The 23140-nt window shown below is 35.3% G+C and overlaps 2 protein-coding genes across 5 annotated transcripts in view; one reads left to right on the top strand and one right to left on the bottom strand.

Annotated features, from left to right (window-relative positions):
* Positions 1 to 23140, top strand: part of LOC107486380 (receptor-like protein EIX2) — a 102145-nt gene that overhangs the window by 50357 nt on the left and 28648 nt on the right. The window contains exon 2 of one of the 3 annotated variants that reach the window (XM_052260407.1): positions 16518 to 16531. The exons of the other annotated variants lie outside the window; for them this stretch is intronic. The gene's annotated coding sequence lies outside the window, so the exon portion shown is untranslated. Of the gene's footprint in view, positions 1 to 16517; positions 16532 to 23140 lie in introns of those variants that run through there. 3 annotated transcript variants of the gene reach the window in all.
* Positions 5185 to 8043, bottom strand: LOC110279742 (cyclin-A1-4). 2 transcript variants are annotated; one of them, XM_052260410.1, is made up of 8 exons: positions 7752 to 8043; positions 7257 to 7320; positions 7049 to 7170; positions 6904 to 6953; positions 6073 to 6106; positions 5817 to 5966; positions 5578 to 5712; positions 5185 to 5470 (listed from the first exon to the last, which is right to left on the bottom strand). In XM_052260410.1, exons 1-8 carry the CDS (start codon positions 7752 to 7754, stop codon positions 5408 to 5410), a joined length of 621 nt encoding a protein of 206 aa, XP_052116370.1. In that variant the 5' UTR covers positions 7755 to 8043; the 3' UTR covers positions 5185 to 5407. The 2 variants fall into 2 exon arrangements, with proteins under 2 accessions (XP_052116370.1, XP_052116371.1); XM_052260411.1 differs by having other exon boundaries at positions 7828 to 8043.

The raw sequence follows: 23140 nt of genomic DNA, 5'->3' as shown, positions 1-23140 counted from the left end.
TTACTATCACTTTTAGTTATTAACTCGATTTCTTTAGTCTAATAATTTAACAACATAATTATAGTCTACACTTTTAAATATTGATGGCTAATTGATCACAAAAAACAACACATTTTAATGTCCTCTAATAATTCTCTTTTAAAAAGATTTATAGTCATTCATTCTATTATTTTTGTTTATTTTTAAATGTTATAATTGAAAATAATAAATATACTATAAAATCATACAAGTCTTCTAAATTTCACCTAATCGCAAATTCTAATAATTTGATTCCTAGTGGTACCATGATTGATGTACATTCTTACCACTAATTTGCTATATAATACATACAAATAAAATGATGATCAGATGTATTAAAAAAAAGACTTATTCTCTTAATTTCCTCTTATGTAGCTAAGACATCACCTTGGAGTTTTTTAGTATAAAACTGTATAATGTGTATCATACTTTCCATGAAAAACCTTTAAACAAGTGTATAAAAATGGGGTTGTCGTTGTTTTATTTTAAAATCACATCCATTTTCCTATGTATGTTTGGCAGTAAAAGTGAGAATAAATTATGCCTAAATAAATTATGTATATAATTTTGCACATAAAATTAATTCATATATATAAATATATTAAGTAGACTTGTTAACTGTTAAGTGAATAGGTCATAGGAGCATAAAGTACGTTGAGTGAGTGGAAGCATTTGGCCCACACTTGACAAGTTATGTATGTCCCCTTCCACACCAATGTGTTGATTGTTCGGTGATCAATATATAAATTGGTAATATGTCCTTAGCTTGTTGAACACACATATGATATGATACAACAACTTAACTTCAAATATTGTCTGCTTGGAGTGATGATGATGAACGGTGTAGTTTATGCGGTGTTGATGGTGCAGCTACTTGCATGGACCAGCAGTGCAGTGGTGGTGGCAAGTGGGAAGTGCATTGAGAGTGAAAGGCAGGCTCTGCTTTCTCTCAAACGTGGCTTCAATGTCACGGATGATGATGATTGGCTGTCTTCATGGGGAGATGGGGAGCAGCAGAAGGAGTGTTGTAGCTGGGAAGGCGTCAAGTGCTGCAACCAGACAGGCCATGTTATCATGCTTGATATTCATCATCATGTCGATCCCTCTGAACTGGATGAAGTGAAAGTTGGCTACATAAGCCCATCACTGGGTGAGTTACATCATTTGAAGTATTTGGACCTTAGTGGTAATCTCTTTACTCTCACCCCATCCATCCCTCCTTTCATTGCCTCTTTAACATTTTTGACACATCTCAATCTCTCTTTTTGTTTTTTCGGGGGAAACATACCTCCTCAATTGGGAAATCTACTCTTTCTGGAGTATCTTGATCTTCGATGGAATCATTTTTCGCAACAAATCCTTTCTCAGTTCTCAAATTTCTCCCATTTAGTGTACCTTGATCTTAGTTCCAATAATCTGGTTGGAGGATTTCCTCTTCAAGTCACAAATATGTCATCCTTGACATATTTGGATCTTGGTGATAATAGACTTAACGGAACAATGCCTCCTCAGCTTGGAAATGTCTTATCCTTGGAACATCTTGATCTCAGTGACAATGCATTCACTGGAACCATTCCTAGTCAACTCAAAAATATTTCCCGTTTGCAATATCTCGACCTCGGTTCCTGGGACAATACCATGTCATTGAGTTCTGATTTTCAATGGTTATCTCAACTTCCATCCTTGAGGCATTTCTCACTTCGTCTGGTTAACCTCAGCGGTGCCAGCAATTGGCAACCACTAGTGAGTAGTCTTTCTCATCTTCAATATTTGGACTTGTATGATTGCAATCTTGTTGATTCCATGCCCACTTCATCACTTGCATCCCCTGCTAATTTCTCCACTTCTCTCTCATATGTGGATATCTCTTTCAACTCTTTAAGGGACGCATCGTTCATATTCCCATGGTTAATGAATTCCACTAGTAGCCTTGTTACTCTCAGAATGAATGATAATGGTTTAACAGGTACCATTCCAGAAACATTCTGGGACAACTTGAGCTCCCTTGAAGAGTTAAATCTTGCAAATAATGAGTTCAAAGGCCAAATACTTGTATCCTTGTTTCATAGTTGTAATTTGGCAAACCTAGACCTATCCAACAACAAGTTGACAGGGGAGTTTCATGAATATATTGGAGAATTTTCTTGTTGTGCTCATAAACCGTTACAAATCTTGGATTTGGGACGGAATGAAATTACAGGGATGATGCCTGACCTCTCACATCTTTCATCTTTGCAAGAGTTACATCTTGATAATAACAGATTAAATGGAACCATACATGAGGGTATTGGACAACTATCCAACTTATTTGCTTTAAGCCTTGGAAATAACTTATTTCATGGTTTGATATATGAAGCTCATTTCTCAAGACTTTCCAATCTTCACTCTTTAGATTTGTCTCATAATGCATTGGTTTTTAATCTTAGCGCCAAATGGGTTCCCCCTTTCAATTTAATTTTCGTTAACTTGGCTTCTTGCAATTTGGGGTTCAACTTTCCAAGATGGCTTCAGACCCAAGTGAATATTGAGCAATTGGATATTTCACAAGCTCAAATATCTAGTGTAGTTCCTAATTGGTTTTGGGAGGGCTTTTCCACAATATGGGATTTGAATCTTTCTCACAACCAATTTAGAGGAAAAATTGAAGGCCAAATTCCTGCTAACAATCTTGAAATCCAAACAATTGATTTGAGCTTCAATTTATTTGAAGGTCCAATTCCAGCATTCCTTTCAACTGCTTCACTACTTTTTCTGTCCAATAATGGATTTTCAACTATAAATCCTCTTTTATGTGCAAACTCGTCCAAAGACACAAGACTTATGGATTTGTCAAACAACTACCTTGGAGGAGAGCTTCTGGATTGTTGGATGGGTTTTGAATTCTTGGTCATCCTAGATTTGTCTGATAATCATTTTTATGGAAAAATGCCAAGGTCTCTGGGATCATTAAAACATATTCAGTCAATACATTTTGGAGGCAATAATTTCTCAGGAGAGATACCATCATCATTGAATAATTGCACAAAACTACTAGTTTTTGATGCTGCTTATAATCAGTTGTCTGGAATAATACCAAGTTGGATTGGAGATAATATTCCAAAGCTACTCGTACTTAACTTATATTCTAATAAGTTTCATGGGAGCATTCCGTTAAGTATTTGCAATCTTCATGAACTCCGTGTCTTGGATCTGTCTTTAAATATTCTCTCTGGGAATATACCTACATGCATAAGTGATCTTTCTGCTATGGCCACTCTAGCAAATTCAAATGCAACCATTGCCTATGACTATTATTATACAGGATTGTATAGTTATCCCGATCACATTATTGGCAGTGAACATGTATTTGTCAAAGTTTATAATGATAGTACATCACTCATATGGAAAGGGAAAATGTCAACATATAGAAGCATCCTAGGACTGTTGAGAAGTATTGATTTCTCCAGCAACAGGTTAACAGGAGAAATACCAACTAAGATGATGAGTCTTATTGGCTTAGTTTCTTTAAATCTTTCAAGAAACCTGTTTAGTGGACACATTCCTCCAACTATTGGACAGCTGAAATCAATAGATTTTCTTGATCTATCCAGAAATCATTTGTCAGGAAGAATTCCTTCCCAGCTTGCTCAGATAGACCGACTCAGTGTCCTTGACTTGTCATACAATGATTTATCTGGAGAAATCCCACTTGGCACACAACTCCAAACTAGGGATGCCTCTGCTTATGCAGGAAATCCAAAGCTTTGTGGTGCTCCCCTCAACAAAATTTGTTCCATACAGGGTCACCAGATCAGTGAACATGATGCTGATGCTGATGGTGATGGTGATGATGAACAATTTGTAAGCGAGGGGTTCTACATTGCTATGGCTGTTGGATTTGTTATGGCATTTTGGGGATTTTGCTTCTCATTGATTTTGAAGAAATCTTGGAGATATGCTTATTTCAAGTTGTTGAGTGATGTCTATGACAAGCTCTATATGTATTTACAGTGATCAGGGTGGCCAAACTAAAAAGGATCAGATCTCAAGTATGAAGGTATGCACCGTTTTCATTTCTTCTATTTTTTGTTATTGTTGATATAGTTGTTATATTCATAATATTGGTATATCAAAAAAATTAATATCTACTCAATTTTTCTAGGACGCTATGTAAATGAAACAAAATATTGAGTTGCTAAGATAAAGACAGTAGTTTAGTTAATTTTTAATGGTTAAAACATAACTTGGTTGATTTCTTCCAAGATAAAGACAGTAAATATCCTTTTAAAGTTGTATAATATTCAATCTTTTATTACAATAATTTTAAAAAAAAATAAAATAAACATATCTAAAAATTATAAACAGATTTAGTATTTTTTTAAAATTAAATACACATTCAAAATACAAACTAAATAAAATTAAAATTTAAAATTTTAATTTTAATTTTAAATTTCTATTTCAAATTTAATCTTAAACTATCTAATTATTAACTAATACTATACAAAATCCTGAGCAGTCGTCGCATTCACCACACATCATAAACTTAAAGGCGCACGCCGTCCATGGTCTGTCATCCTCAGCCACCGTTCATCTGCGTTACCGTCCTACTCGGCGCTCATATACAACACCACCTTCCTCTTCATCGACGTTCATCATCGTTGCCACCTTCCTCCTCTTCGTCGCCGTTCGTCCGCATCCACTACAAGAAATTACCAGAATAGCGACCGATGGTAGTCGCTAAAACCTTGGTTGCAAAATTCAAAATAGTGACCGATGTTGGTCGCTAATATCTAGTAACGGATTTTAGCGACCGATTTTTAAACAAGACCACTTAACCATACAAAATAATTTTGGTCGCTAAATCGGTCACTAATAAGATCAGTCGCTAAATAACAACCAATATTTCGGTCGCTAAATGACGACCGATATTTCGGTTACTAAATCAATTGCTAATTTTTCAGTCGCTAAATCAGTTGCTAACAGCTAACTTCAAAATTCTAAAATCAATTGCTAAATCAGTCGCTACTGATGCTTTCTAAATATAAATTTTAACTAAATTTCACATATATCACTATTAAAATTTAATTTTTAAATATAATTCTAATTCTATAAAATATATAAATAATCAAAGATAGATAACTATTTATTAAGATCGAATGCCAATAATTATTGAAAATCATATAAAGATGAAATGGAAAATGGATTCTAATACAAATAAATTTATATTTATGTATACTACATATATGTATTGAAAAAAAAGTGAAAGCAGAAACAACATGCCCCATCAAATGAAAAGCAGATACAACAAGAACTCTTCTAATCAAGGTGGGAAAAATGGTAACTACATATACAATGATAAGAGAAGAATGGCCTTCTCTCTTGAGAACCGACAATTCAACTGTATCTTTCCTCAATTCTGAAAATATTCTGAAGGTATTGAGGGAGGGTAATACTTCTTGGCCACATTTTCGTACTGAAAACACAAATTCAACATATCTATGAGTTAAGAGGAAAATATTATACAAGGGAACAACAAATCATAGCAGCAACCACTCAAGAAGCAAAGATGTTTGTTTATACCTTGTGCTGACTATATTTTTCCGTAATTGCAGGCAAATTGGAGTTAGGATTGTTGCAACAAAATAGACGGAGATCCCTTACACAACTACACAAATTTGAAGGCTGGTATTGTGTATAGTGCTTCAATGTAGCATTCTGTTTAAGGAGAAAAAATAATATCAAGCACAAGCATATATACCCTTAAAATGAATACATTAAGAATCTTAAAATGATCATAGGCTTTGTTGATAGTACTGTACCCATGGTTTGGTTGAGAGGGAGAGTATAAACTTGGCTAGAAAAATTGCAGAAGCAGCTATTAGTGACGGAGCATAACAAGGCATACTGGACTCCAACAAAGACAATTCGGCAATGTACTTTGTCAAGCACTCTAGTTGCAACGAAGGGGTCTGAAAAAATAAAGACATGGAATCATTTTTCTATTAGAAGTGGAGTTTAATTAAATGCAATACAAGAACTACAAATAGAAATAACCAGCTTAAGAGAGGAAGATACCTCACTAACTCCTTGAGCTGCACGAATGAACCGTCTGAAATCACATGAAAAAAAAAAGGTGTTTAATTAGGCCATTGAGAAACCATAGAACTTCAAATGATCAGTAAATGATAGCAATCATTTTAATCACTACCTTAAGAAACACTTAATTGTTGGAGCTGTCATTTCAAACTTAAGCCTAAGCCAATTAGAATACCAAGATTACCAAGATATAGTTCAGAAATTATAATAAGCTAGGTTGTTACAATGGAAATTATTTTGACTAATAACAGAAAATTTATAATGCTATGCAAGATGTAGAGTTGTTGGTGGAAAAAGGATGCATTTTCCGAGAACAGGTGAGTAATAAGGAAGTGGTGAATCTAGTGAAGGATGTTTTCACTAAAATTAATTAATCAAATTAGCATCTAAAGTTTCTATCTTTTAGAAGGGAGAAGATCACCCTATTTGAAGATCTAAATATCTAATAATCGGGCAAATGAAACAAACAACCATCAGATTTGTAAATTGTGAAAACTTTGATAATATTAACCAGCATAAGAGTTTAGAGCATGAACCCTAAGTGCACCTCATTGTATCTAATATATCATTAAACTTCACACAATTCAACATGTTACTAATTAGATTCCATCATCAAAAGTTAGAATATAAAATAATTCAGAAACAAAAAAAAACTGTCCTAGGAAATGGGTATTCAGCATTCATTATCCACCGTAGATTTTGAATTAGAAACCTAGGATATGAAAATCTATTAATTAATAGAAATTTAAAAAACGGCCAGGACAAATCATACTAAGTAAGAAATTCAAAAAAAATTTATTTGAAGTGTACCTGTGACCACAAGGGGTGGTACTTGGCTCAAAGCATATCTCCAAACAAATCTGCACAATGATAAATAAAAACAAACATGAAATGATTTTGAAACTAGGAATTTATGAACCTTGAAAACAATGATATCGACATCAAAACCTCTCACCGTGCAAGAAAGATCGTCTCTGAGCTTATCAATGCAGGGAAGTGCAGCAACACCGGATTCCTTCCCTCCTTTACTCTCTTCGTTTACAGTGGCCTTCTTTTCTTTAGTCTTTTTCTCACTATCTGCACAGTAATGATAACATAAGAATCTACTATGAAAGATCAAGAACCCTAAACCCCAAATTGGAAACAATTGCAAATAAAATAACCTTTTCTTGGAGTGTCTTCTTCGTCAAGATCAAAAACAGCCACTCGTATCCATTCTAAGGAACTCTGTTTATATATAAGGGAATATTATATGAAAGAGCAACAAAGTGTATAGTATAACAATAACATTTATACTAATAAGCTATAATTCAAATGACATAGTCTTCTCATCCTCATTTAGAGGTCTCGGGTTCGAATCTTACTCCTAGCTTTGGAAAAAAAAATATTTACAGGATTATTTTACCCCCCTTTAAACTTGTTCCAGGTTAGGAAAAATGCTCTGGAGAGGGACAAATAATAGTTGAAGAGTATGGCCAGAATTCAGCAGTTTGTCCCCTGTATGCTAAGAATAAACAGAATTGAACACAGTAATTAATGATTAATAAGTAAAGATAACATGAAGCATATAGCTTAGGCACCCCCAAGAAGAATAATATGATTTAATATCTAATTTGTTCAATGTACAAAAGCCATAAGAGCATAGCACAATTCTGTACCATCTATACCAATTGTAGAAAATAAGATTTAAGATTAAGATTCTCAGGCTATCCTCGACATGTCAAAGGAAAATACCATCACCGAAACAATGAAACTCAAAAGAAAAAGACAACTTCCAAGCTAGCATTCATGAGTCTTCACTCAGCTTTCCATTGAATACCATAGTGGCCAATATCAAATTACCAAAGAATCCTTATCCTTATCCTTATCAACCTAAGGATATGGAAATACAAACTATTCAAGAATATGTCCCATTCAAGAATATGTCCCACCTCAGAGGGAGTCATAAACTTGGAATCCTAAATAAAAAAGAGAACCCAAAATATAGTTAGAGGAGCACTCACGATTATAAATACAGTAAGTGGAGAAAAATAGATGGAAAGCTTATGTTTGCAGATTGGAGAAACAAGTCAGTCGGACAGCATCCATAAATATAGTACATCCCAAAACCAACTATCACCAACATAAATTATCTTCATCTCATAAAACTCATCTTTTATGTATACATATGTCATGTGAATTAACCAGATGCAGCACCACAATGTCAAATTAAATCCACACACACATATACATAAGAAATAACCAAAGCAGGTCACAAGCAGGGAGTATCACGTATTCCATGTCATTTCTTACTCTAACACCAAAATTTGAAATAATTTATCTCGCCTCCTTGCTATTGTTCATTAGTAGACCTTTACTGATCATTTCAGTAAGAAGCTTTAGTGCTTGCTCATTCTCATCTCTAGCAAGAAGTGCTCGAATAACTGTTTCATAACTTACAGCATTTGGAAGACAACCATTTCCTTTCATTTTTGAAAACAAGGTCACTGCTTCGTCAATCAAACTCTCTTTACAAAGCCCCCTTATCATAATATTATAGTGAAAAACAAACCATTTCTCTAGCTCGCTCAAAACCTCCTCTTCAGCTCTGTAGATTAAATCAACCAAATAATCTATTAAAAGAATCATCCAATCAGTTGGATAAATACATATTTTTTTTTATATATACAGACTCAATTGATTATTCAAGTTAAACAATCTATTTTTTTAAGAATAACTTACTAATTATAACAAGAAGGAATTTGTAGCAATGGATTAAATATACATTCAACTTATATCTGTCAAAGAAACCACATCTAATTTAGAAAAAATCTCCGTGCTGCCATATTGGCCACATTTCTGAAATCTAAACCATTGCTGCACATACCTAGGTTAAATCTACTGATAATGAATTTAGGTACCTCATGAATTCACCTTCCTTGCAGTTTATCCTGGAAGTAGAAGAACTACTAAAGCTGCGCGAAACTATCACAAGAGTTTATGTACAAAGAACGGGCAAACCTGTATGGCTTGTATCCAAAGACATGGAAAGGGATGCTTTTATGTCAGCAGCAGAAGCTCAAGCCCACGGAATTGTTGATCTTGTCGCGGTTGCGAATTAGCAGCAATGATTCCACGCAAATGCACGATTTTCTATTTTCTTTTTATTCATCTAATCTACTTATTATCTTATTGGATTTCTTATAACTTATAATATTTACGGCGATAGAGACTCGAGAAAGAGGGATGGCACCGACGATCGCGAATGGCTCCGACGAAAACGGTGCCGACCAGGACTCGACGAAAAGTGCCTTCTTCCTCCACTCCGCCGGAGAGTGAGGGAGGCGGTGAGAGGGATGCTGTAGTGTGAGGACTGAGGGGAGAGCTTAGGGTTAGGGTTGAGATGTGATACCACGGGGTGCATCCAGACGTACTTCTGAAAGAACATACCAAGGGACCAATACCTCTTGTCATCTCTATCCCGATTTCCCACTAAACTCATCTCAATTGGGGATTCAAGGGACCTTATGACAAGAGCGTCATGGATGCCGATATGTTCTTTCTTTCCAATACTGGAACTTCTCATGGATCGGATCAGTTTCATTTCTGATAGGCAGGATCCTCAAGAACGAGGCAAGCCTAGAGCATACGTGAAACTAGTAAACAAAGATAAGCATATTGGAGACTCAAGATTTCAGAGAGAGAGAGAGAGATTTAGAGAGTATTCATGGTGAATATCTTACAATGGTTATATTGAAAGATTAAGTTCTCCCCTTTTACAATGGGAGAGCACTCTATATATAGAGGCTCTTGGATAGTGGAGGATAAGAGAGAATCTTATCCATCATTACAACAGGACAAACAACTTTAAGCAAGCTATTTAAATACAGACACGTGGACTGCACTACTAAGAGATAAGAAGGAATCTTATCTCTGGTTACATCATGACAACTTTATTTCACAAAAGGACAAACTTACTTTTTGTCACACCATATTTTACATGATTATAAAAGACAAAATACCATAATTACTTCGGGACATCATAGTTGTTGTTGGGTCCCATTCTTCACGATCTGTATTTCGTAATGGGCTCATGTTCATCAATGTCGTCCACAAGGTCATGTGGTCCTTCTGTGTATTGATCCTCAGTATCACCATCTTCAATCCCAGCATCCTCATATGTTGGACTTGGCAGTAGTGGATAGACCCTTGATCCTGATTCTTCGTCTTCAATGTTTCCATAGCCATACGTGTCTTGATCTATAAGAGGAGAATTCCATGGGTGTTCATTCTGGTGGAGTGGCGGGGTAGGATAAGTCACAGATGAAGCAAGAAAGTTGGCTTGGAACTCGCTTAATTCTTCTTGTATAATCCTGGGAGAGGAGGCTTCTTCTTCTGATGAAAGTGAGAGTCCTTCAATGGATCCTGTGAGTACTTCAACATTAGGATTGTTGTGGAAGGTGAGATGTTTGGCCAGATTGTTGAGACAATGTTTCTCATCTGTTGGCCATATCTTTGAATAACCAACAATGTTAAAGTTATTTCTGGTGTAAAGGATCTCATTACGATAAGCAAATAGCCTTCTTAAGACAAAGGCATAATAAAACCTGTGTCTCAGCTTATCAGGGAGGTTCCAAACGTCATGGTCTGTAAGTGCACTGAAAAGTTTTCCTCTCCAAAAAGGAATAGGTGCAAACATCTTGAGAAGTTTCTCAAGATTCGTTCCTGAGAAGCTTTTGTCACAGAGGAACCTGTACATAGCAATTCCAGGAACTATGATGGCGCAATCATACTGAACAGTGAGCGCCCACATGAACCACAGCATTTCTTCAGGAATTTCACCTTTGATGATGGGTATGATATGATAAGGTGTTTTCGGGTGAAAATGTTGAGGTTTTGCTGTGATTTGAGTAACAAGGAGGAGCCTGTGTAACCAGTAAAACAGGCATTCTTCAGATAGGGTCTTGACCTCAGCAGCAGTCCTAGGTCGAAGGGAAAAAGGAAATGGTCCAGGTTCTCTTCTATAGAACTTGTGGTCTTGAGGGCAATCTGGAAGAGGGAAGGTTGGTGGTGAAGCTCTATTCATGGTTAAGATATGAAGAACTTTGGGTGGAGGTTCTTTGGTTGGTCTGGAAAGGTAGTCAGCTATGGTGTTGTGGTTTCCCTTGATGTGTTTTACTGTGAATTTATAGCGTGAAAACCAATCTTTCCATCTTAGAAGTTGTGAGTTTGGTAGTATCTTCCCTTTGGTTTCCAGCATGGATGGAAAAGATGTATTGTCCATTTCCACAATGAAGTGATATGCACTCAAGTGAAAGCTGAACTTCTCGATTCCTCTTTTGACTGCAAGAATCTCCTTGTATGTAGCATGGTAGTGTTTCTCTGACTCCTTGAACTGTCCGCTAGCATGCGCACAGTAGTGTCTTGTTCCATCAATCTCTTCAAGGAGAACAGCTCCCCAATAGTTATTACTAGCATCAGTTTGCAGGATGCGTTGTCCATTGCTAGGAATCTTCAATGGTGGGGGTTTCTGTGCTACTTCTTTCAAGTACTTGACAGCTGTCGTCTGTCCAGGGCCCCATAGTGGGGGTTGCTTTTTTAGTAGCTTTGACAACTGGCTTGTGTGTCTCGTCACATCCGGAATAAAGTCACGGATGTAATTGATGATGCCTAAGAACTGTTGGACCTGCTTTGTTGCCAGGTGTTCATCAGGAAAAATTAACAGTTCCTTTGAGATGTGCTCTCCAGGCTGGAAAAACCCATTATTGAAAGTCATTCCCAAAAAATCAACTTGGGCTTGACCAATAAGGCTTTTCTTTTGAGATAACATTATTCCATGTTTTTCTACAATTTCAGTAAATTGGATCAGAAGGGCCTGATGAGTTGGGCCGTCTTTTGAGAATAGCAGAATGTCATCTATGTAGATGAGAGCTGAATGGAGTATGGGCTCAAAAATTCTGATCATAATTTTTTGGAATAATGATGGGGCTACCTTTAGTCCAAATGGCATGACAGTCCATTGGTACTGTGCATCAGGTATGCAAAAGCCCGTTTTATATCTGTCTTTGGGATGGATACCCAATTGTCAAAATCCTGCTTTGAGGTCAAACTTACTGAAAAGTTTAGCTTCACTAAGCCGAGGGGTTATGGCGTCAATCCTTGGTAGTGGAAACTTGTCGTCTTGCAAGAAGAGGTTTAAGGGTTTGTAATCAATCACCAATCTCTTCTTTCCTCTGATCTGTTCAGACCTCTTTTCCACATAGAATGCTTGGCATGCCCAGTTGGAGGTTGTTGGTTCAATTAAACCTTGCTTCAGTAACGAAGCGCATTCTTCTTTTGCTAACTTCAGATCTTCAGGATTCATTCCTGAGTGGGTTGCCTTGGTAGGGTTGATGTCTTCATTCTTCTTGAAGGGCAATTGAATGAAGAACTCTTGATTCTTCCATAAAGGAAGAGGGTGATCAAACTTGTCATGACTGTCACAACAAGCTTTTAGTAACCTGTTCTGGATTGCCTCATAGTCTGGAGGAGCCTTGCTGATTTCATAAATGCCTCTGTTTTCGAGAAATGGCAAAAACTTCCTTTTAAATTTCAGACCTTCAGGCCATATTGACATCCCCTGCGTTTGGTAATATGCATCAAAACCAAACAGTACATCTTTCTCAGGGAGGTAGCTTCCCAGAACCTTCAGCCAAATCACCAATTCAGGAAATATTTGTAGCCCAACATTTCCTCTAGAAATATGGTCAATGGTAAATCTTCCTTGGCTGGCTGTTGTGTAGATCTTGTCATGAGGAGCCCAAATCTCATCAGGTAACAGATTGGGCCTGACTACAGTTGCACAAGATCCTGTATCAAGTAGTGCTACGACCTTTTTTGGCACATCATACTTGGATGCCAAAAGTTTGAGTTTGAAGTGGGGTCGTTGGATTCCATCAATTCTTTTGGAACCTAGGCTTCCTAGACACCTTTCTTCTGTCATCCACTGTTGAGGTGGAGCAGGTGCTATACAGTGGATTGGTCTGTAGTCATCATCAGAAGAACTATCTTCAGGATCATGAAGCATGTACTTCGTGTATTCATCTGCTTCTGACTGTTCTTCAAGGATTGATTCAAGATCTTCATCATCTCGGGTTAAGACAGCATCTTGTAGAGATTGAAGCATCTTGATTTCCCTTTTGCTTGTCTGCTTCTTATTAGTGACCGATTTAGTGACCAACTGCTATAATGTTAAGATTTTATAGTTAGTCACTAAAATTGTCGGTCACTATATTAATCCTTAGCAATCGATTTAGTGACTGCTACCTTTGTGACCAATTATTTTATCAATATATTTTTAAGTTGGTTGCTAATTCGGTCGCAAAATTATAAAATAGCAATCAATTTAGCGACTGAATGCTTTAAAACTAGCATTTTATAGTTGGTCGCTAAATCCGTCGCTATCTTAACACTTAGAAACCGATTTAGCGACCAACTTGTTAGCGACCTATTTAGCGACCAATTTATTAGCGACCGATTTAACGACCAACCATCATTAAGCTTGTTTTTATATTGGTCGCAAAATCGGTCGCTAAATTAAAAATAGCAACCGATTTAGCCACTAACATACCCTAAAATTTTGTTTTTGTTTTGCTTACTAATTCGGTCGCTAAGTTAAAAAAATAGTAACCGATTTTAGCGACCTACTAGATTGGCTTTGTCATTGATAGCTAAATCGGTCACTAATTTTTATTTTAACGACCAATTTAGCCATCATGAGTAGATGGTCACTAAATCAGTCGCTATTTTAAATTTAGCGACCGATTTAGCAACTGATTTTTTTTAAATCCTAAAAAAGTTTGATTGATCGCAAAATTAGTCGTTAATAGGGGCCAATTTTGTTGATCGCTAAAATCGGTCGCTATTTTAAAATTTTTTTGTAGTGATCACGCACTAGGCGGTAACACTAGTGAGTAGTGAGCTTCCTCATAACAGGTATCTTTGTTACAATGGTGGAACCACTTAGAGTTCTCGTCACTGGTGCCGCTGGTAATTCATTTTAATTTACTTCTTCATTCACTTCATACCAAAATACATACTAATTTAATTGTAGTATAGTTTATTGTATATAATGTTTATTCGTTCCTTTTCGTCTAAGGCTATTGATTCTCTTTCACCCGTACCTTAAGTTTGGATAGATTCATAGAGTTTTTTTTTTGCATTTTCTGATATCATTATTTTTTTTATTATTCTATATATATATAGAGTTTTTTTTTTTCTCATTTTCTGATATCATTATTTTTTATTATGTACATATATAAATTTTTTTATATGAGTTTTGAATGTGTTGATAAAATATTTAAAGTGTATTCTTATAATTTTAGATGTGTATTTGAGTTTAATTTTTTCTGTATTTAATATGTAATTTAGAACTACAATGACAATAATTTAAATGTGTTAATATATAATTTTAAATGTATTTATGTTGTTTATTTAATTTTAAATGTGTTTTTGACATAAATTTTGAATATTTTGAATAAAAAAATTGAAGTAAATTTAATTGATTTTGAAAACTCCACTGATTTTTAGAAATTAGTATACGAAAAGTTGTTACAAATTTTATGGTTTAGTTTGTTAAGAATTAATGTATTACAAGTGGTTACAAATTTTATAGTGATAACTATTAAAAATAAAAGTGATTTCTTAAAAATAAAAAATATGATTAATTAAAAAATTAAAATAACAAAATATTAAATTTAAAGACTGAATAAAAGTTACAAGTAGCATTTTTTCGTATATAATATATTAATATGGTTAGCGTTTTTGTTACTCTGAATATTTGCTACCTGTTGCCGTCACTGCACATGTTGAATTTTACTGATCATGAATTCGTGTGATGCAAGCAAGATCTTCATAGTTATTTATTTCAAGTGAGATAAGTGCATAATTCAGTTATTGAGAATAAGTATCATATTTGTTAAGTAATTACATGTATTGTAGATTAGGTGCATATCGATGAAGTTTAGAGAGGATGCTTTTTCAGCTCACTCTGTTTATTATTAAACCATTTTTTCAGGTAATTTTTTTTCTTCTAAAAATAAAATTTGTTATGTTTATCCTTTTTCTAAATTTGTTATGTTTATTTTTTTTAATCGAATCATTTAGAAAATTTGGTTATTTTAGCTATTTTAAAATTCAGAATCAATTTAGTATAAATAGGTAGCATTATTTCTGTATATCATATAAAATAAAAATTCTTCATTTTTTTATTATTCTTTCACAATTTTTACATTAATTTTGGAAGTACTCACAGAGCACATTTAAGAGTCTATGTCATGGTGCATGTTTTTTGCTGATGATATCGTCTTTATGAGAGAGTTAAGGAAAGACCTAAATAAGAAGTTGGACTTATGAAGAGAAACTCTAGAAGTGTATGGTCTACGCATAAGCCGTAGAAAGAAGAAATATATAGAATGTAAGTTCAGTTTGAGAAAGGAAAATCCTATTATAGAGGTGAAGATTGGAGAAAACATCCTACCAAAAGTTAAAAGTTTTAAGTATCTTAGGTGCATCATACAGGATAATAGAGAGATTAAACATGATGTAAATAATAGGATTCAGGCAGGTTGGTCAAAATGGCGGAGTGCATCTGGTTTTATATGCGACAAAAAAGTGCCTTTAAAACTTAAAGGTAAATTATATCGCATTGCTATAAGACCGGCTATGCTTTATGGTACGGAGTGTTGGGCGGCCAAAGGGGAGTACGAACATAAGGTGAGTGTGGCAGAGATGAAGATGTTGAGATAGATGAGTGGTCATACGCGATTAGATAAAATAAAGAATGAAGATATAAGAGAGAGAGTTGGAGTAGCAACCCATTGTGGAAAAGATGGTTGAATCGCATCTCAAGTGATTTGGACATGTGAGAAGAAGACCGACAGAACACCCAGTTAGAAGGGTGGATGAGATGAAAGATGAACAAGGAATGAAAGGCATAGAAAGACCTAAGAAGACCATCCAAAAGGTGGTCAAATGAGATCTACATGTAAACGGTTTCTCTGTAAACATGATATATGACAGAATATAATGGCACCGTTTGATTCATATAGCCGACCTCACCTAGTAAGACAAAATTTTGTTGTTATTTTTTTTTTTTTGTATTCTTTCACAATTTTATTATTTATATTTTTTGATTGGATGGTATATATGGATGTGAAGCTTGGTTTTTTATATATTTTATTGCTGCGTGACCTAGTTTTATGAATAAAATATTATTCATGTTTTTCACTTTTTAATTTTTACACATGCATGTTCGTCATACGGCCCTTTTATTATGTATTTAGGCTTTATATATATACTTGCATTTTATTTTATGTTACTTAAATGTATAGTTCTGCTCTTTGACACTTATATGTATTTTGATTTTTGAATATTATCTGACATGTAATTTTGGTCGTATCTTTCAGGCAAAAGAGTAGACCGTATCTTGTGTTGAAAAAGAGGAGACCAATAACATTTAGTGATGCAGTTAATATATGAAAAAAATTGTTAGTATAAATGTTAGCATATTTTACCCCTGATTAGGTTTTCTGCTGTAGCTGCAGGGTGGAGTATGTGGAAGAGGATGTTTTTTCACATTTCACCTATATTGAATAGTGTTTGATATGTGGGTGTGATTGTGAAACTTACCCTTGTTTTATTGCTGATGTAACTTATTTTCGGGGAGATATTAAATGTTAGTTATTAACTTATTATGGAAGTACTTGTGGACTTTTGGTAGTTTTGTTTTTGTTCAATTCCTCTTTAGCAAATCTATTAGGCTGAATTAGGATGTTTATTTTATAATGAGCTGTATTGTCACTTCTAATAATGGCTAGTTTACTTAAAAGTTGAAATTTAAAGTAAGTATATCAGCTATTGATACTTGATAAGGGTAGAGTTTAGACTCTTTTATCATTTTATTTGTAAGTTTAATTTTTTTTTAAATTTAACTCTATCATATTCGTAAATTAAAAATCCATAACTCTATTCGTATTCGAAAGTTCTACACCCAATTTTATTCAATCCTATTTGCAACAAATTAATTTTTTTAATCAAATACAATATTTTATTCTTCTATATTTCATGAACATATTGATTAAAATAATTAAGTCCATATTAAAATTAAAAACAAAAAAAATTATAATAAAATCTATGTTAATATTAGGAATAAATACTGTTTTGGTCCCTAAAATTTAGAGTTAAAATCAAAATCGTCCCTAACCTTATTTTAGATTTAAAATCGTCCCTAACATTTTATTTGGTATTAAAATCGTCTTTTGAACAATTTTACCCTTATTTCACTAACCCTACTCTCTCACCTCTCTAACTCCAAACCCTATCTTCTTCACTCCACCATCACAACACACACCCTCCTCCTCCTCCTCCTCCTCCTCCTCACACAATGGTCACACACCTTCTTCGCCTCGACGGTGACCTCCACCCTGACGGCACGGCAACCAACAAGAGCAGCAGCGGCCAACCGCGACCTCCACACCTATGGCAACTTCCAAGAGCAGCAGCGGCAACCTCCATGCTTTTTATAAGATATAGTTTCATTCTTTTTGTTTAAAAAAAATCTGAATCTGTTGTTGTTAGATTTAAAGAATTTGATGTTGTTCATCACAATCCCTAATTCTTTAATTTTTATTGTTGATTTTGTTTTTGTTCTTATTTCTGGATTGCTATTGGCTTTTTTTTTGGATTTTTTGTTTCTCCCTATTTTTTTTGTTCTTGTATTTGATTGTTCTTGGTAATTAATTTATATATTTTGTTGGAAATAAGTAGTATGACAACAATCCAATCAATTACGCATTAAATAATTTGTTATTGTTATTATATTAAAATGTTAATATAATAAAGTCTTTGATTAAATTTAGAGACTTATCATTGTGATAGCGATCATAATATTGAGAGATAAATCTTTTATAATTTAATCTAAATTATTCTTGGTTATAGGTGATGAGTTTGAAAAACTCCAAATTAATATTTGTGATGAACAAACATTATTGAAATATTCAATTACAAAATTATTAATTTGATTTTCATTAAATATGTGTTAATTAATAATTTTGTGATGCAGGTTTTAATATTGGACCGAAAAACAAATTTCTGGTGCAAGCCCAATCACATTCAGCCTTTGTTTTTGATAAAATATGATGAATATGGCTGAATTGATCTTTATGTTTCTTGGGCCAAATTGATCCATTATTATTATTAGCCCAAGTTGAACATGCTTTCTAGTTGCTCAATGCATGATCCAAAAAATTCATCAGGAAAGCAAATGTTACTAATTGGGCCAGATTAAATTTTGTTGCTACCAAGCCCAACATTAATTTTTTATGAATGTTTCCAAGCTTGGTCCGAAACCAAGTTAAAGAGAAGGCAAATTGGTTGCATGCTTCCAAGTTCCAACAGACTTCACACTTTAACTTGTGGTGGAATTCAAATTTTATCAAGTAAAGTTAATGCAGTCCTTGAAAATATGAAAGAGAAAATGTCAAAGTGATATGATGGCAATTAATGATAGCTTACACGCTACTACACAAAGCATGGAGAAATGCACCTAATTAATTTATCTATCATAACACTCATAGCTTTGCTTTTCTTTTCTCTTTCTTCTCTCTCTATTTCTTCTCTTCTTTTCGGTCATTATCCAGGAAACAATGGAAGCTATGTTAAGCAACCGAATGAAAAAAGAAGATGCGTGCTTCAAGACCATCAAGCTAATGATGGCAAGAAAACATAACAAAAGAAAAGTATGCTGTGGCTGAGATCATCACCAAAAGTGGTAAGATTTGGTGAGGTAATCTCGAATCCTTCATACTCAAAAAGAAAGAAGGAGATTCGGCCAGCAAGGAGGAGATTCTTGGAGGCATGGCTTGTCTCTGATTCTGCTCAACCACCACAGGAAGTAGCTAGAGTGGCGAAGTGATGGAAGAGGCAGAGATTGGAGCAGATGAAGCCATCATCATCATGAAGCATCAAGGGCCAGAAATCCATCTTGGAGAGGAAGCCAAGGATGGAGCGCTCGGATTGATGAAGAGTGATGACCAAGGAAGGACTAGAGGTATTTGCATGTTGGTTTTTGCATGAGTTACCTCTTCTCTCTGTGTGGCCGAACCGGATATGTTTTTGAAGGAAAATAAGCTAAGCTCGGTTTTGTGTTTCAACTGTGAAGGCTTCACTTCTCTATAAAAGGGGTGAACAGTCACGGTTTGATTCAAGAGAGAAAAAGCCATAGATGTCTTAGAGTTCATTTGTTCATCTATGTTGTGTTTCATGATTCTGTGGGAATCCCCTTGTAAGTTGGGTTAGCACTTTACAACTTGTAATCTGGATGATTATAGTGAAATTTCATCATTGTTGTGATGGAGACTGGATGTAGGCTGCATTGCACTTAGCAGCTGAACCAGGATATATCTGGGTGTAATCTTCTCTCTCTACTTCTTTATTTCTGTTTCTGCTGCACAGGAGCTAAAATAAAAAATGTCTCGTGCCAAGTGACGAAACAAAAGTAAAAAGTCTCGTGGTTAGGGACGAGACAAAAACAAAAAAGTCTCCTCAAAGACCAGAAAGTGTAATCAAGAAAAAGGGGGCTAAGATTCAACCCCCCCTTCTCTTAGCCACTGAAACCATCAATTGGTATCAGAGCTTGGTCTCAAAGAGATCAAGCTTTGCAGCTTGGAGAAAAGATCCTCATGGCAGAAAGCAGTGGCTCAAATCTGGTGTCCTACAATCTCACAGAAGGACAGTCAAGCAACAGACCTCCTCTTTTCAATGGGAAAAACTATACCTATTGGAAGGAGAGAATGAAGATCTTTGTGCAAGCAGTAGACTACAGGCTTTGGAAGATCATCCTAGAAGGACCACAGTTTCCTACTAACACAAGTGCTGAAGGAGTAGTCACTCTTAAACCAGAAGCAAGCTGGACCGAAGAAGATAGGAAGAAAGTGGAGCTAAATGCCAAGGCCATAAATCTACTCAACTGTGCTATCAGCTTCGAGGAGTACCGACGGGTATCACGATGCACAACAGCAAAGAAAATCTGGGATAAATTACAAATCACTCATGAAGGAACCACCATTGTAAAGAAGACTCGGATAGACATGTTAAACAGAGAATATGAAATGTTTACAATGAAGGAAGGAGAATCCATTGATGAACTGTTCGAACGGTTCAATACCATCACTGTTGGCTTGGATGCTATGGGAGTAACACATTCTGATTCTGTGCTTGTGATAAGAGTGGAAAACAAAAGCTTTAATCATTTCTGAGAGCAGTAATCTTGATTCCATGACACTTGATGATTTGAGAGGAAACCTTCTTACTTTTGAAAACACTTATTTGAAAAAAGAGTCAAAAAAGAAAGGAATTGCATTTTCTTCTGTAACTAACCCTCTGGATAATGAATCCAGTGATAACTCCTCTGAAAATGAATTTGTGTTGTTTGCTAAAAAATTTAGGAAAATGATGAAGTTCAAAGGAAAAGGCGGCAGCTCAAGGAAAATGAAGAAAAACCTTAGCAAAGTGACTTGTTTCAATTGCAAGGAAATGGGGCATTACAAATCTGATTGTCCAAAGTTAAAAAGGGAGGAGAAGAAAAAAGGAGAAAAGAAGAAGGGTCTGATGGCATCATGGGAAGACTTAGAAAATGACTCGGTCAGTGATGAAGAATCTGAAACTAAGTCACAGCCTTGTCTCATGGCAAATCATGTAGATCAAGTATGCCTAGCATCCAAGAGGAAGGAAAATATGTGGTATATAGACAGCGGATGCTCTAGGCATATGACCGGAAAGACAACCTTCTTCATAAAGCTTGATGAATATGATGGAGGACTTGTCACTTTTGGTGATGATGGAAAAGGAAAGATAGTGGCTGTTGGAAAAGTTGGTAAAAACTTTTCATCTTGTATAAATGATGTTCTCCTTGTCAATAGCTTGAAACATAATTTACTTAGTGTTAGTCAATTATGTGATTTGGGTTTTGAAGTTATTTTTAAGAAGTTTGTTTGTTTAGTTGTTTGTGAGAAAACTGGGAATGTTCTATTTGAAGCTAAAAGATGCAACAATGTGTATGGATTAACTCTTGAGGATTTAAAGGAACAAAATGTAACATGCTTTACATCTCTTGAATCTGAAAAATGGCTTTGGCATAGAAAGTTGGGTCATGCTAGCATGTACCAAATTTCTAAGCTAGTCAAAAAGAATTTGGTTAGAGGAATTCCAAACATCAAGTTTGATAAGGATCTTACTTGTGATGCTTACCAATTGGGCAAACAAGTAAAATCCTCTTTTAAATCAAAAGATGGAATCTCAACCAAAAGGCCATTGGAGATGTTACATATTGATCTTTTTGGTCCTACTAGAACTCAAAGTTTAGGAGGTAAACACTATGGTCTTGTGGTGGTAGATGATTACTTTAGATTTGGTTGGGTACTTTTCCTTGCTCATAAGAATGATGCATTTTATGCCTTCTCCACCCTTTGCAAGAAAATTCAAAATGAAAAGGATTTGAAAATTGCTCATTTGAGAAGTGATCACGGAAGAGAATTTGAAAATCAAGACTTTGAAAAATTATGTGATGACTTAGGGATTTCTCATAATTTTTCATGCCCTAGAACCCCCCAACAAAATGGGGTGGTTGAAAGAAGGAATCGAAGCCTTCAAGAAATGACTAGGGCTATGCTATGTGAGAATGAGATTCCTAAATTTTTATGGGCTGAAGCTGTGAACACAGCATGTTATATTTTGAATCGAACAATCATTAGAAAAGAGTTAAAGAAAACCCCTTATGAGCTATGGAAAGGAACCCCTCCAAATCTTAAGTACTTTCATGTTTTTGGATGCAAATACTTTGTACTTAACAATAAGGAAAACCTTGGAAATTTTGATCCAAAATCCTATGAAGGAATATTTGTTGGATATTCCACCACAAGCAAGGCCTATAGAGTTTATCTCAAAGAGCATAGAACCATAGAGGAATCCATACATGTTACTTTTTGTGATTCTAACTTAATTCCCAGTACTGTAAAGGATAATGATTCAGATTGTGAAGAGGATGGAACAAGTAAAGAAAATTCCAAATCTGTGCAAAATGAAGAATCTGTCAGCCCAGTTTCATCTCGTCAGATCGAAGGAGAAACTTTCATTTTGTCTCCTGAGCAGACACGAGAAACTAAAACAGTGAGACCACCAGAAGTTCATCAAAGCTCAACATCTATCCGAAAGCCTAGAGAATGAAAGTCCATGAGGGGATATCCTCATGACTTCATCATTGGTGATCCCTCTCAAGGTGTAACCACAAGATCCTCCACCAAAAGGCAAACCGAACCTAGCAATCTTGCTCTCTTGTCACAAATGGAGCCTAACAATGTCAAACAAACTCTTGAAGACCCTCTTGAAGACCCATCATGGGTTAAAGCAATGCAAGAGGAGCTTGCTCAATTTGACAAGAATGATGTTTGGACACTAGTACCCCATCTGGATGGTAAGAAAGTAATGGGTACTAAATGGGGTTTTTAAAAATAAACTTAGTAAGGATGGACAAGTTGTACGTAACAAGGCTAGATTAGTGGCCCAAGGTTATGATCAAGAAGAGGATATTGATTTTGATGAGTCTTTTGCTCCGGTAGCTAGAATGGAAGCAATTAGGTTGCTTCTTGCCTATGCTGCCCATAAGGGTTTCAAAATGTTTCAAATGGATGTTAAATGTGCTTTCCTTAATGGCTTTATTGATAGAGAAGTGTATGTGGCTCAACCCCCCGGTTTTGAGGATAAAGAGTTTCCAAATTATGTTTTTAAACTAACTAAGGCTCTTTATGGTCTTAGACAAGCTCCAAGAGCTTGGTATGAGAGGCTTAGTGCCTTCTTGTTGGAAAACCATTTTCAAAGGGGTACCACCGACACTACTTTATTTATTAAAGCATCTAATGATGATATACTTCTTGTTCAAGTTTATGTGGATGACATTGTGTTTGGATCGGCCAATGAGTCCTTGTGTGAAGAGTTTAGAAAACTCATGACTAGTGAGTTTGAAATGAGTTTAATG

Source organism: Arachis duranensis, chromosome 4 (genome assembly GCF_000817695.3).
Source record: "Arachis duranensis cultivar V14167 chromosome 4, aradu.V14167.gnm2.J7QH, whole genome shotgun sequence".
In the NCBI taxonomy this organism is placed as follows: Eukaryota; Viridiplantae; Streptophyta; class Magnoliopsida; order Fabales; family Fabaceae; genus Arachis; species Arachis duranensis.
This window is presented reverse-complemented; position numbering and strand designations above follow the sequence as displayed.